Raw genomic sequence first — 13,762 nt, 5'->3', positions numbered from 1 at the left:
TCAAATAGTGAACAATAGATTCTCCCTTCTGATTGGCTGCTGTGACTTTTATTACCAAATTAGTGTCGTGACTCCTGGTGTCCAATGACACGGCTCCTATCCCATGAGTCTCTGGGCTCCACTACATTGTGAGTATTAACCTGCCCCCATCCAACTTTGCCTTTAAATTTAAATATAAAACTTTTGTTTCTTTCCCCAAAATAAAAAGTTAACTCTTTCACACACTGAATATTTCCTCTAACAAGGGTTGTCAGGTTGGTGGTTTCCAGACAAATTGGGCGACTAATTTAAAGCCCAGGCGGGTTTTGAAAGTAGAAACCAGACAAGGTAGAGGTTTGGGCTCCTTTTTGGGCCTTTGGTTGGTTTGTACTTTAGAAATCAGCTGAAGTTTCTTCTTGCCCTAATGGGCCTGTGTGTCCCAGTGCATGTTGGGTAATGTGGTTTTTGTGTAACAAGTTGAATGTAAGACTACAATACCCAGCATGCAATGGGACTGACTTGTGTAGAAGTCGGGAGTTACCAGATTTTGGGCTCAGTCTCCTGTCACTCTTAATCATTCTCACATTTTCCACTCAATTTCCTCAATTTCAGACAATTTTGAGGTAAAAATCTGCTGGTCACCAACAAGTCTAGAGGTTGATCTGTTTTACCAATATTTATTGTATTTGTATTAGGGACCCCTGTACCTCCTGGGCCCCCTCTGTAGTTCCTCCTGGTGAAGGGGGCGAATCTCACCCATTTTGCTTCATGGAAAATCTCTCAAATCAGTGAAAATTTAAAAAAGGCGTATTTTCACATATACCGTATTCATTTATTTTTTAGAGTTTTTGTCACTGCACATATTGGGCTATTTGTGGGCTTCTTTTGAAGTGCCTTTGGCTAGTGTTGGGCTGGTTTTGGGCCGGTGTTTGGCTAGTGTTGGGCTGTTGTTGGGCTGGTTTTGGGCCAGTGTTGGGCTAGTGTTGGGTTGGTTTTGGGCCAGTGTTTGGCTAGTGTTGGGCCAGTGTTAGGCTGGTTTTGTAGCGACTTTGGCTAGTGTTGGGCTGGTTTGGGGCCAGTGTTGGGCTGGTTTTGGGCCGGTGTTTGGCCAGTGTTTGGCTGGTTTTGTAGTGACTTTGGCTAGTGTTTGGCTGGTTTGGGCCAGTGTTGAGCTGGTTTTGAAAGTTCCACCTGACAGTCCATACCTCCCAACTGTCCCTTTTTTGGAGGGACAGTCCCTCTTTTGACAGCTCAACCCGCAGTCCCTCATTTGTACTGGAAAGTCCCTCTTTTCTCTGCACTGAACAAAGTTTCTCACTTAATTGGCTTTTAGCAGAGAGCCCAGAACAGCTAACAGGTGCAAATAAGATACTTTGTAACAATTTTGAGACACAAAAACACAGTTTAGATAAGGAGAAATATTTTCAAACTTTCATAACCTGCCAAATTTTGTAAAACAAACATGTTAATTAGGGGGTGTGGCCACAGAAAGGGGTGTGGTCAAACAAATTGCTGCGCTACATGTACGTCCCTCTTTTTACTTCCAAAATGTTGTGAGGTATGTAAAACCTGCCCCCAACACAGACTTGTAACGTGACCCCCAGTGGAACAAGAGCAGCTTATGGGGCGGGTGATAAAAAGAAATAAAATAAAGCCGCAGCTCTTTCCTCAGTTCAGTTCCTGAGGTGTCAGAGTTCTGTTTTGTTCTCCTCAGCGCCGGATCCTACACTCACTACTGTTACGTCACTCACTACTGTACGGCTCTCCTATTGGCCACCTCAGCACCGCCGGTTACTATTGGCTGACGCTCAGACTGAGACATGGGCCCGAGGGACACGTAACACCAGAAACTGAGACCTGAACTGCAACAGATTTTACCTTAATAAAGTCACAGGTTTAGCGCTGCAGCCCATAAAGCAATAACTGCGCAGGTTTTCTACGTCAGGTATTTAAAACCAGGCGAAATTGTCAGCGGTGAGTGAGCCAATCACAGACTTATACCCGCCCCTTTTCGCTACCGACACGGACTCCTATTGGTCTCACTCAACTGGGCGGCGCTATTTAGTCCTTTCCTTCCGCGTTCCGCTCTTAGGCTCCACCCCCTTACGGACGGTCCGTCCCACTGACAGAGACATAAATATCAGAGTCAGCTGAGACCAGAGTCACTTCTTCTACTCATTCGCCGTTGGTTCTTTGTATTCACAGTCATGGCCGGGATGATGTGCGGCGGCACCGGGAAACAGAGGGCGGCGGATACGGAAGTGCAGGAAATCTGTGAGAAGGTGAGTGGAGGGGAGGAGTCACGTGACACAACTGTGGGGTCTGTCTGTTATTATTATTAAATATCATTTACGTCATTTACTCACTGACTCTCTACCAACTGCCGAACTCACTTGTCTCCCCCTCCCCCATTATTATTATTATTATTATTATTATTATTATATCAGTCACATTCACTTGTACTTATTTATTAATCACTGACCCCATCTAAATACAACAAATGCTCTGCAAGGCTACAAATGTATTGTTATTGCTACTTTTTATTCCTCATCTTTCTATTCAGGCCTCTCCTATTCATATTCCAGTCTCTTATTCAAATTAGTGCATGGTTACTATGGAAAATGGAACCATAGCAACCAGATGGCTGAAATTACAAACTGGAGAGCTGCTGAATAAAAAGCTAAATAAGTCAAAAACCACAAATAAAAAATGAAAACCAATTGCAAATTGTCTCAGAATCTCCCTCTCTACATCATACTAACAGTTAATTTAAAGGTGAACAACCCCTTTATCCCAACACTAGTTCAGTTCAGAGACAGAATGAATGGGACTGGGATGCTCCGCCCCTGTGTGTGATTGGCTGAGTCTGGTGGAACATCATGTGCAGGTGACTCATCTCCATGTGATGTTACAGTGAGTGTGTGAGTCACTACTGGGGCCGTACAGATCTCTTACTGCTCACACTCTATTCCATGCCCCGCCCACATGCCCCGCCCACAGTACATCAGACTCCTCCCTATAGAGTTTGGCTCACTGGGCTCCATGGGGACAATACCAGGTCCGGATTGAGAATTAAAATAGGCCCTGGCATTTCAGATACACAGAGGCCCAGACAGCCCCCACCAGCCCACTAAATAGTGACTTTCTATGGGACCTTATAGCAGCCCCTCTGGCATTTGCCACAACCCACAGATTGCCAGTCCAGGCCTGGACAATACTGAAGAGCTTGTTATTCCTCATTCCTTTGTTACATGGGAGGTTCCCTCCAGACTCTCAGAACTGACATACGAGCAAAACCTCTTTATGGGGTCCGGGAACACCCCTATAAATGATGTATAGAGACTCCTGCTAAATTTATAAAGTGCCCCTCTTGTAAATTATAAGGATATGATCAGTTACTGACCCTATAAAAGGACAAGGCCGAGTGGTTTTTATACAGGTCATGGAAGTCCGAGGTGAATATCCTTATATTTTGCAACAGGGGGTACTTTATTATAATACACAACTGAGTCATGTGACAGAAATGACATCACTACTCACCGTTTATAACTGATGACATCAGAACTCACCGTTTATAAGGATATCATTTACAAGATATTCATGGCTTTTGTGTATTATTTATATATCTATATCTCTAATATATGAGTTTTATATGACCCTCAACTGACAAGCACCCAATTCTGCCACTTCTAATAATAATAATAATAATAATAATAATAATAATAATAATAATAGAGTAAGATTCCAGCGTGGGGCCCATTTCCCGGATGTTGGATTGGGAGGCACATTACATGGGAATATTGGGAGTGGCCCCTGTGTGTCGGTGCTGGGGGGCCCCAGTGGGACAGTCTGTGTTTATCTGATGGAACTGGATCATTAACTGATACAAATAAGAAGTCCCTTCCAAACCTCTGAGCAGGATCATAAACATCGGGGGGACCAGCACCCACTATTTAGGAATCTCTGTAACAAATCCTTGTACCCGGCACCCACTATTTCTGCACCAGAACAACCCAATTCTGCTCCCTAAAACCCAATTGGCTGAAAACAAAAGTTTCATGTTTGGGGAAAGAGCAAGGACTTGTGGCTGATACAGACTAACTGAAATCAGGATTAAAGGGGAAATTAACTGAGCCTGTGATTTGATGTTACACCTGGGGGCGGAGTTTACAGGTATTTATGTAGAGGTGCAGGGGAAACGCTTTGCTTCTGAACTTCCCAGAAAGGGATGAAATGCGTTTTTCTCTCTGTCCTGTGCTGGTCCCACCTCTTTACTCCTAGAACTGAAACTGTCACTTTCTCTTCACTTGCCACTTGCCCAACACTCGTGCCAGAGGGGCTTGTATGGGGCCCACGGGCAAAACAAATTTCCATCAGGGGCCCCACAGGGAAAGACATTAATTGTGCACAATTAATTCTCACAATGATCCCAATGAGATATCCTGTGGGCCCCCCCAAACGTCTCCTGATTTCAGCCCCTCCCACAGAACCTCCCCCACTAATCAGATTCCTCTCTCCGCAGGTGAAGGCGGAGTTTGTGCAGAAGTCTGGGGTCAATTCGTCCGTGTTTGAAGCCGTCTCCTACAAAACTCAAGTAGTGGCCGGGACCAATTACTTTATTAAGGTGAGTGGGGCCCTAAGAGCCGAGTCATTGAGCTGGACCCCATTCTACTTGCCCGGGGGCGGGTCCTGCTACTGCACCTCCCCCAATTATTTATTATCTCACAATTAACAGCACATGGAGAGGTTTAACCTGAGGCTCATTGTCCGCCCAGGACAGGGTGGGGCTTGGCTTTGATTAGACTATAGAGGGAGGCGTGGCTCTAATTAAAATCTAAAAAGCCCTCCAGCCTTTTGCTGCTGCCCCTCCTCTGTTAATTTGTGCCCCACTGTTGCCCCCAAGTATCCCATAGTGGTTCCCTGGGGTATAAGCCTGTGGCACAATCCAGGGGAGGAGCTGCAGGAACCCTATAAATAATGATGGATTGGGGTAACTGTACCCTCCATACTGTGCTGCCCCTACACTGGGTGCTGAACACATCAGAACTATTGAGGGGGTGGGTTTGTGTTACTCCTGCTGATTTACTCTCTTTACCCCCCCCCCAGGCTCACATTGGAGGGAACAAGTGTGCCCACCTGCGTGTGTATAAGCGACTGCCCCACCAGCAGGAGGCGCTCAGTCTCGATTCATTCCTACTGGACAAGACTATGGAGGAGGAGATTGTTTATTTCTAACCCTTTGTGTGCCGGAATCATAGTGCAAACTGCCCCACTGTAGATTAACCACTGGTGACACATAGAGGGTTAAATGCAATTACTGTGTCGCCATCTGCCCTTGCTATGTGTCCCCTGTAATCTGCCCCCTTCCTCCCAGTAACAGCCTTAACTGTCTATTTTTTTTATTTTTAAAAACATCTTGAATTGAACCATTTCTCAATATTCTGTTGTTCTTCTTCTGTGTTCAACTGGAACTGTGTGCCACATACAATCATTAGGGGGCAGCATTACAGGTACAAACTGAGCATAAAACCCTCAATTAGACCCCCCCCCATGCAACCATGTTCCTTTATATGGTCACAGAACAACCCCTCAGTGACTTCTAATATCCTTATCATTTACAGTAGGGGGTACATTATCCCTTATAATACATGAGTGATACTCAGAGTTCCCTGTATAACTCAGCCTGCAGCCTTGTGCCTTTATATGGTCACAGAACAACCCCTCAGTGACTTCTAATATCCTTATCATTTACAGTAGGGGGTACATTATCCCTTATAATACATGAGTGATACTCAGAGTTCCCTGTATAACTCAGCCTGCAGCCTTGTGCCTTTATATGGTCACAGAACAACCCCTCAGTGACTTCTAATATCCTTATCATTTACAGTAGGGGGTACATTATCCCTTATAATACATGAGTGATACTCAGAGTTCCCTGTATAACTCAGCCTGCAGCCTTGTGCCTTTATATGGTCACAGAACAACCCCTCAGTGACTTCTAATATCCTTATCATTTACAGTAGGGGGTACATTATCCCTTATAATACATGAGTGATACTCAGAGTTCCCTGTATAACTCAGCCTGCAGCCTTGTGTCTTTATATGGTCACAGAACAACCCCTCAGTGACTTCTAATATCCTTATCATTTACAGTAGGGGGTACATTATCCCTTATAATACATGAGTGATACTCAGAGTTCCCTGTATAACTCAGCCTGCAGACTTGTGCCTTTATATGGTCACAGAACAACCCCTCAGTGACTTCTAATATCCTTATCATTTACAGTAGGGGGTACATTATCCCTTATAATACATGAGTGATACTCAGAGTTCCCTGTATAACTCAGCCTGCAGCCTTGTGTCTTTATATGGTCACAGAACAACCCCTCAGTGACTTCTAATATCCTTATCATTTACAGTAGGGGGTACGTTATCCCTTATAATACATGAGTGATACTCAGAGTTCCCTGTATAACTCAGCCTGCAGCCTTGTGCCTTTATATGGTCACAGAACAACCCCTCAGTGACTTCTAATATCCTTATCATTTACAGTAGGGGGTACATTATCCCTTATAATACATGAGTGATACTCAGAGTTGTTTGTGCTGATGAGTTGGAGACAACAGAGAGAGAAATAATTTTATTGAGGGGAAGTCGGGGGCAGATCAGAATCACTGGGTCGGGGCAGAAGCTCAGTTACAAGTCCGGGGAAGGTTCTGTTTAAAAGAGAGAAGTTACCGTGTCAGTTGGATAATAAAGTATCTGTGTCTCTAGAATCCCATGGATATATATATATATATATATATCTATCTCTGCCCCAGAGTTCCACACTAGCCCCTCCTGCTTATACACCCCCACATTAACACTCACCCCAGAATAAGAACCTGACACCCAGTCTGTCTGCCCCCCCCCCCCGCACCCCTGCGCTATGTATTGGCACCTCTTACCCCACCTGAGTCTGGAGTCCGTCTGGGCCGCAGGATCTGAAGTCGGGAATTCGGGACGGTGCTGACTAATCTGATGCCTGAGCTCCTCCCTTCGAGGTGTAATCTCCCAGTTTGGCTTTCATACACTGTGTCAGTGAGAACTGGTGAGAAAGGGTTAAGGAAAATCCCCACCAATTAATTGGGGAATCCCATAACCTGACTGTCCTTACAGTAAAGAACCCCTTCCTATACTGATGGTGAGATCTCCTTTCCTCCCCACCAATGAATCACTCATTCCCCTCTCTTGGTAGGGAATCCCATAACCTGACTGCCCTTACAGTAAAGAACCCCTTCCTATGCTGATGGTGAGATCTCCTTTCCTCCCCACCAATGAATCACTCATTCCCCCTCTCTTGGTAGGGAATCCCATAACCTGACTGTCCTTACAGTAAAGAACCCCTTCCTATGCTGATGGTGAGATCTCCTTTCCTCCCCACCAATGAATCACTCATTCCCCCTCTCTTGGTAGGGAATCCCATAACCTGACTGTCCTTACAGTAAAGAACCCCTTCCTATGCTGATGGTGAAATCTCCTTTCCTCCCCACCAATGAATCACTCATTCCCCTCCTCCCGTTACATTTGTGGGTTGTGCTTAGAACCAGCCACGTGGGCGGAGCTAAATGTCAGCAGAGAAGGATATTGGCAGTGAGTGGGAGGAAGAGGATCTCCGTCTGGCTCTGGATCTCTATACAGTGAGACCATTCTGCCGCTCCCTCCGGCCCATCCAGACCAACAGCCATAGCAAAGAGCTCCACCTGCAACTCGCTCTCCATCCCCGGCGCCACCTGCAAACAGAGAACAAACACTGACAGTTTCCTTTGCCTCCAGTGCAACCAACATGGCAGCTCCTTATACATCAATGCAATCCTATAGAGTATTCCAAATTCAGTAGCGCAGACCCCACTCAGTCTCATTCCCACAGAGTCGTACGTTAAGTAGAGCAAATCCTGGGGTTACTCACCGGTCCCGGAGTGTACGACACCCTCACACCACTGCTGGGGGGCGGCTGCTTCACTCGGAACCTGCCAGAAAAAACAGATTGAGTCACTGATTGGCTGATAATACCCAGAGTCCCCTCATAATAAACTTCTATTCCTGTGCTTAAAGGGGAACTACACCCAGAATTGTCTTTTTTGTCTAATGAAATCAAATTCTGAACAATTTCTAATATCCATTCATTCCTCGTTGTCTGCACTGCTGCTTCTGACTCCTGATACAACTTCCCAATATCCATTCATTCCTCATTCTCACTGGGTTTATAGTTCTGTGTAACTGTCATTGTGTCTGTCCCTTTCTCTTCTCTGCACTGCTGTCTCTGACTCCTGATACAACTTCCCAATATCCATTCATTCCTCATTCTCACTGGGTTTATAGTTCTGTGTAACTGTCATTGTGTCTGTCCCTTTCTCTGCACTGCTGCCTCTGACTCCTGATACAACTTCCCAATATCCATTCATTCCTCATTCTCACTGGGTTTATAGTTCTGTGTAACTGTCATTGTGTCTGTCCCTTTCTCTTCTCTGCACTGCTGCTTCTGACTCCTGATGCAACTTCCCAATATCCATTCATTCCTCATTCTCACTGGGTTTATAGTTCTGTGTAACTGTCATTGTGTCTGTCCCTTTCTCTTCTCTGCACTGCTGCTTCTGACTCCTGATGCAACTTCCCAATATCCATTCATTCCTCATTCTCACTGGGTTTATAGTTCTGTGTAACTGTCATTGTGTCTGACCCTTTCTCCGCACTGCTGCTTCTGACTCCTGATACAACTTCCCAATATCCATTCATTCCTCATTCTCACTGGGTTTATAGTTCTGTGTAACTGTCATTGTGTCTGTCCCTTTCTCTGCACTGCTGCTTCTGACTCCTGATACAACTTCCCAATATCCATTCATTCCTCATTCTCACTGGGTTTATAGTTCTGTGTAACTGTCATTATGTCTGTCCCTTTCTCTTCTCTGCACTGCTGCCCCTGACTCCTGATACAACTTCCCAATATCCATTCATTCCTCATTCTCACTGGGTTTATAGTTCTGTGTAACTGTCATTGTGTCTGTCCCTTTCTCTTCTCTGCACTGCTGCCTCTGACTCCTGATACAACTTCCCAATATCCATTCATTCCTCATTCTCACTGGGTTTATAGTTCTGTGTAACTGTCATTGTGTCTGTCCCTTTCTCTGCACTGCTGCTTCTGACTCCTGATACAACTTCCCAATATCCATTCATTCCTCATTCTCACTGGGTTTATAGTTCTGTGTAACTGTCATTGTGTCTGTCCCTTTCTTTTCTCTGCACTGCTGCCTCTGACTCCTGAAACAACTGAATAGCTAACCTAGAGGAAAACTGACTTGTTACATTGTTTCAAGAGAACAGAAAGAGACACATAACTATAAACCGAGTGAGAATGAACAATGAATAGATATTGAGATGTTACTTAGAGGTACTTTGTTTCAGGAGTCAGTAGCAACAGTGCAAAGGACAGAAAGTACAGATAATAGCAATTAATTTTTATAGTTATATGTAAATCTCATTGCTCTTATCTGCCCTGCTGCCCTATTACACTCCATGTAGCAGAAGACTTGTCCCCATAGCAATGAGCACTGAAGGACGCTGGGAGTTGAGTGAATGGAGCCTGCAAGCCTGATGTCCCTGTATATACGATGGCCTATTGAGTTCAGGGTGGGCAGCAGCGTCCCTCGTGTATCAGTGGGTAAAGGACAGAATAGACCCAGTTAGTAGTTCGGTACCTGCACAGATCCACCCCCACGTTCTTTATTGTGACTGTCGCCGTGTATGTGTAGCCTTCCCGCAGAACCCCAAACTGCACAGCGGCCGGCGTGAGATGGAAACCTCGTGGCACCTTTCGACTGCCAATGCCCAAAGTGGTGGGAACCATGTTGCCTCTGTGTCCTGCTGCATCTTCTGCCATTGCATGCTGGGAAGTACGACAAGATGGAGACAGTAGGGCAAGGCGGGGACAGTAGGGCAAGATGGAGACAGTAGGACAAGATGGAGACAGTAGGGCAAGATGGAGACAGTAGGGCAAGATGGTGACAGTAGGGCAAGATGGTGACAGTAGGGCAAGATGGAGACAGTAGGGCAAGATGGTGACAGTAGGACCAGATGGAGACAGTAGGACCAGATGGAGACATTAGGACAAGATGGTGACAGTAGGACCAGATGGAGACAGTAGGACAAGATGGAGACAGTAGGATCAGATGGAGACAGTAGGACCAGATGGAGACAGTAGGACAAGATGGTGACAGTAGGGCAAGATGGAGACAGTAGGACCAGATGGAGACAGTAGGACCAGATGGAGACAGTAGGACAAGATGGAGACAGTAGGACAAGATGGTGACAGTAGGGCAAGATGGAGACAGTAGGGCAAGATGGAGACAGTAGGACCAGATGGAGACAGTAGGGCAAGATGGAGACAGTAGGGCAAGATGGAGACAGTAGGGCAATATGGAGACAGTATGACAAGATGGAGACAGTAGGGCAAGATGGAGACAGAAGAGCAAGATGGAGACAGTAGGACAATATGGAGACAATAGGGCAAGATGGAGACAATAGGGCAAGATGGAGACAATAGGGCAAGATGGAGACAGTAGGGCAAGATGGAGACAGTAGGACCAGATGGAGACAGTAGGACAAGATGGTGACAGTAGGACCAGATGGAGACAGTTGGACCAGATGGAGACATTAGGACAAGATGGTGACAGTAGGACCAGATGGAGACAGTAGGACAAGATGGAGACAGTAGAATCAGATGGAGACAGTAGGACCAGATGGAGACAGTAGGACAAGATGGTGACAGTAGGGCAAGATGGAGACAGTAGGAGCAGATGGAGACAGTAGGACAAGATGGAGACAGTAGGACAAGATGGTGACAGTAGGGCAAGATGGAGACAGTAGGGCAAGATGGAGACAGTAGGACCAGATGGAGACAGTAGGGCAAGATGGAGACAGTAGGGCAAGATGGAGACAGTAGGGCAATATGGAGACAGTATGACAAGATGGAGACAGTAGGGCAAGATGGAGACAGTATGACAAGATGGAGACAGTAGGGCAAGATGGAGACAGTAGGGCAAGATGGAGACAGTAGGGCAATATGGAGACAGTATGACAAGATGGAGACAGTAGGGCAAGATGGAGACAGAAGAGCAAGATGGAGACAGTAGGACAATATGGAGACAATAGGGCAAGATGGAGACAGTAGGACAAGATGGAGCCAGTAGGGCAAGATGGAGAAAATAGGGCAAGATGGAGACAGTAGGATAAGATGCAGCCAGTAGGACCAGATGGAGGCAGAAGAGCAAGATGGAGACAGTAGGGCAAGATGGAGACAGTAGGGAAAGATGACCCACCCAGACCTTTCTCCCAGGAGCTCCTCACCTTGATGTTGGGCACTGAGGCCGGTTTGCAACTGAGGATGGAAGTCGGTAGCTTTACTTTCCCTTTCCTGGGTCTCCCAGTAACATCAAATTTCAGACTTTGTGCCATTGGGCAATAGTTCATGGGCGGGGTTATGTCTGGCCCATTAAACTTGGGCTTGGAAATTTCTGGAACTGAAGCAAATGTAGGTGTCAGAACGGGGTTCCACCCAGTCATTTGTCTGGGGAATAAACCGAAACATTCCCTTTGCAGTTCTGAGAGGATGGAAACTTTTCATGTTTTTGTTTGTAATTGTGGAGGTAACTGGAAGTGTAAAATTATCATTCCTGTCATGGGAAAGAGAGCAGCCCAGGAGCAGGAAGTACAGAGAATCAGAGCTCTGTACCTGGGTAAGTACTGGGGGAGATTGGATTCACTTACCCAGGGGGAGGTTCCTGTCTGACCATGGGAAAGAGAGCAGCCCCAGAGCAGGAAGTACAGAGAATCAGAGCTCTGTACCTGGGTAAGTACTGGGGGAGAGTGGATTCAGTTACCCTAGGGGAGGTTCCTGTCTGACCATGGGAAAGAGAACAGCCCAGGAGCAGGAAGTACAGAGAATCAGAGCTCTGTACCTGGGTAAGTATTGGGGGAGATTCACTTACCCAGGGGGAGGTTCCTGTCTGACCATGGGAAAGAGAACAGCCCAGGAGCAGGAAGTACAGAGAATCAGAGCTCTGTACCTGGGTAAGTACTGGGGGAGATTGGATTCACTTACCCAGGGGGAGGTTCCTGTCTGACCATGGGAAAGAGAGCAGTTCCAGAAGTACATATACTGTATATGGAGGTGTGTGAGTAAATAAGGGGGAAGGAGATGGGGGCACAGAAATGGGCAATGTTTCATCCCATATGGGAAAACGAAAGCTGGCTCTCGCACACCCAATGTAGAGATGCGAAGTCTGGTGCTCAGTGGTAGAGGTTCGGCCACCTCACAGTAGAATCCAATAGGAAAGAAATCCACGGCACACAGGCTGCTGCAAGCAAGGAACCCCTTGCACGTTTAATGCGGAAGTGAGCAACGTTTCGGGGTCACGCCCCTTTGTCAAGCCTTGACAAAGGGGCGTGACCCCGAAACGTTGCTCACTTCCGCATTAAACGTGCAAGGGGTTCCTTGCTTGCAGCAGCCTGTGTGCCGTGGATTTCTTTCCTATTGGATTCATCCCATATGGGCACACAGAGAGCTCTGCCTCTAAACATATAACTAAGAATGGAGCCAGTTGTTGGCTACAATTGGAGATTTACCAGGGGATTCACTATGAGATGCTAAAGCTCATTCCTATATATCAGTACTGGGCACTGGGTTACCATATGGGGGTGACTCTTTGGCCACTTCTTTGTCTCCCCGCTGGGCACTGGAGATTTGGGTGGGTTCATCCCATTCCTCAGAGCTGGAGGGCCCCTCACCAAGATCCAACTCTGCCAGAGAAAGAATATAAGTTGCTTCACATTGTCATTGTCCTGACCTGCCCATTACACCCCCAGTGGGCCACAGAGCTCACAATCCGTAGAATAAATGATTCCCCTGGTGTAACTAACACAAGCCTGGCCAACCTCCTGACTTTTAACCAATGTATGTTGGACAGGCTGGATGCAGTGCAAGGAGCTGTGGGATTTCCCATAATGCACAGGGATCAGTACCGGCTGTAGGGTCACTACTGCTGGACCTGGACTCCTGCTGCTCTTCTCTTTCCTGGGGTCGGGGGAATGGCGGCAGCCGGCTGGAGAGCAGATCCATATCAGGCACCTGTGGAGAGTAAATGAGAGAAGAAGTATGGCAGCTCCATGCTCCTGTATAAAAAGTGCTGCTTTGCACGGCTGTTTCTATTCCAATTTAAAGCACCACAGTTAATAGTCAGCACTGATCTGATACTCACCTGGGTCTCCAGAAAGGCCTTTCCCATCTCAGACTGGAAGTACGGGGGGATGTCATGACTCCTCATTGCCTGGAGGGTCTCCTTCTGCTCTTGGATTTCTCTCCTGTAATGGAGGTGAGTGCGTCTCTGAGTCTCCACTCAATATAATTGAGTATAATGGAGTATAATGGAGATGTGACCCAGAGCAGAGAAATGCCCTGCCCCAAACACTACTGCCCCAGCGAGGAGGTGAGAATTCCACTAAATCCTTCCTACACTCCAAGGAGAGTTTTTGTATCAGATCTGACCATGGGAAAGAGAACAGCCCAGGAGCAGGAAGTACACAGAGCTCACTTCCCCAGGGTATATACAGGTACAGATCTGGCCAGTCCCCGTCTGCCATAGCAACCAACCAGAAACCAGCTTTTACTGGTGCAGTGGAGATAGAAAACTGAAAGCAAAGCACTGGATTGGTTGCTGTGGGTAATGGACCTGATGGAATTGTATAGGTA

The 13,762-nt window shown here is 46.6% G+C and overlaps 2 protein-coding genes across 4 annotated transcripts in view; one reads left to right on the top strand and one right to left on the bottom strand.

The window, feature by feature from the left end:
• Positions 1-2,109: 2,109 nt before the first annotated feature.
• Positions 2,110-5,405, top strand: XB22164552.L (uncharacterized XB22164552 L homeolog). The gene is given in 3 exon segments (NM_001097954.1): positions 2,110-2,261; positions 4,502-4,603; positions 5,086-5,405. Coding segments are annotated over 3 exon segments (297 nt in total). The 5' UTR covers positions 2,110-2,195; the 3' UTR covers positions 5,215-5,405.
• Positions 5,406-6,604: 1,199 nt separating this feature from the next.
• Positions 6,605-13,762, bottom strand: part of spag17.L (sperm associated antigen 17 L homeolog) — an 82,944-nt gene continuing 75,786 nt past the window's right edge. For 2 of the 3 annotated variants that reach the window (XM_041581394.1, XM_041581395.1), the window contains exons 39-47: positions 13,272-13,374; positions 13,036-13,141; positions 12,703-12,813; positions 11,362-11,534; positions 9,714-9,901; positions 7,928-7,988; positions 7,607-7,751; positions 6,927-7,069; positions 6,605-6,695 (exon numbers count right to left, since the gene is read on the bottom strand). In XM_041581394.1, coding sequence (XP_041437328.1) covers positions 6,672-6,695; positions 6,927-7,069; positions 7,607-7,751; positions 7,928-7,988; positions 9,714-9,901; positions 11,362-11,534; positions 12,703-12,813; positions 13,036-13,141; positions 13,272-13,374 — 1,054 coding nt within the window. In that variant the 3' untranslated portion in view covers positions 6,605-6,671. The remainder of the gene's footprint in view (positions 6,696-6,926; positions 7,070-7,606; positions 7,752-7,927; positions 7,989-9,713; positions 9,902-11,361; positions 11,535-12,702; positions 12,814-13,035; positions 13,142-13,271; positions 13,375-13,762) is intronic. The other variant, XM_018245795.2, reaches the window with a different exon arrangement.

Source organism: Xenopus laevis, chromosome 2L, assembly GCF_017654675.1.
Source record: "Xenopus laevis strain J_2021 chromosome 2L, Xenopus_laevis_v10.1, whole genome shotgun sequence".
In the NCBI taxonomy this organism is placed as follows: Eukaryota; Metazoa; Chordata; class Amphibia; order Anura; family Pipidae; genus Xenopus; species Xenopus laevis.
The sequence above is the reverse complement of the archived record's forward strand: the minus strand, read 5'-3'. Positions and strand labels throughout refer to the sequence as shown.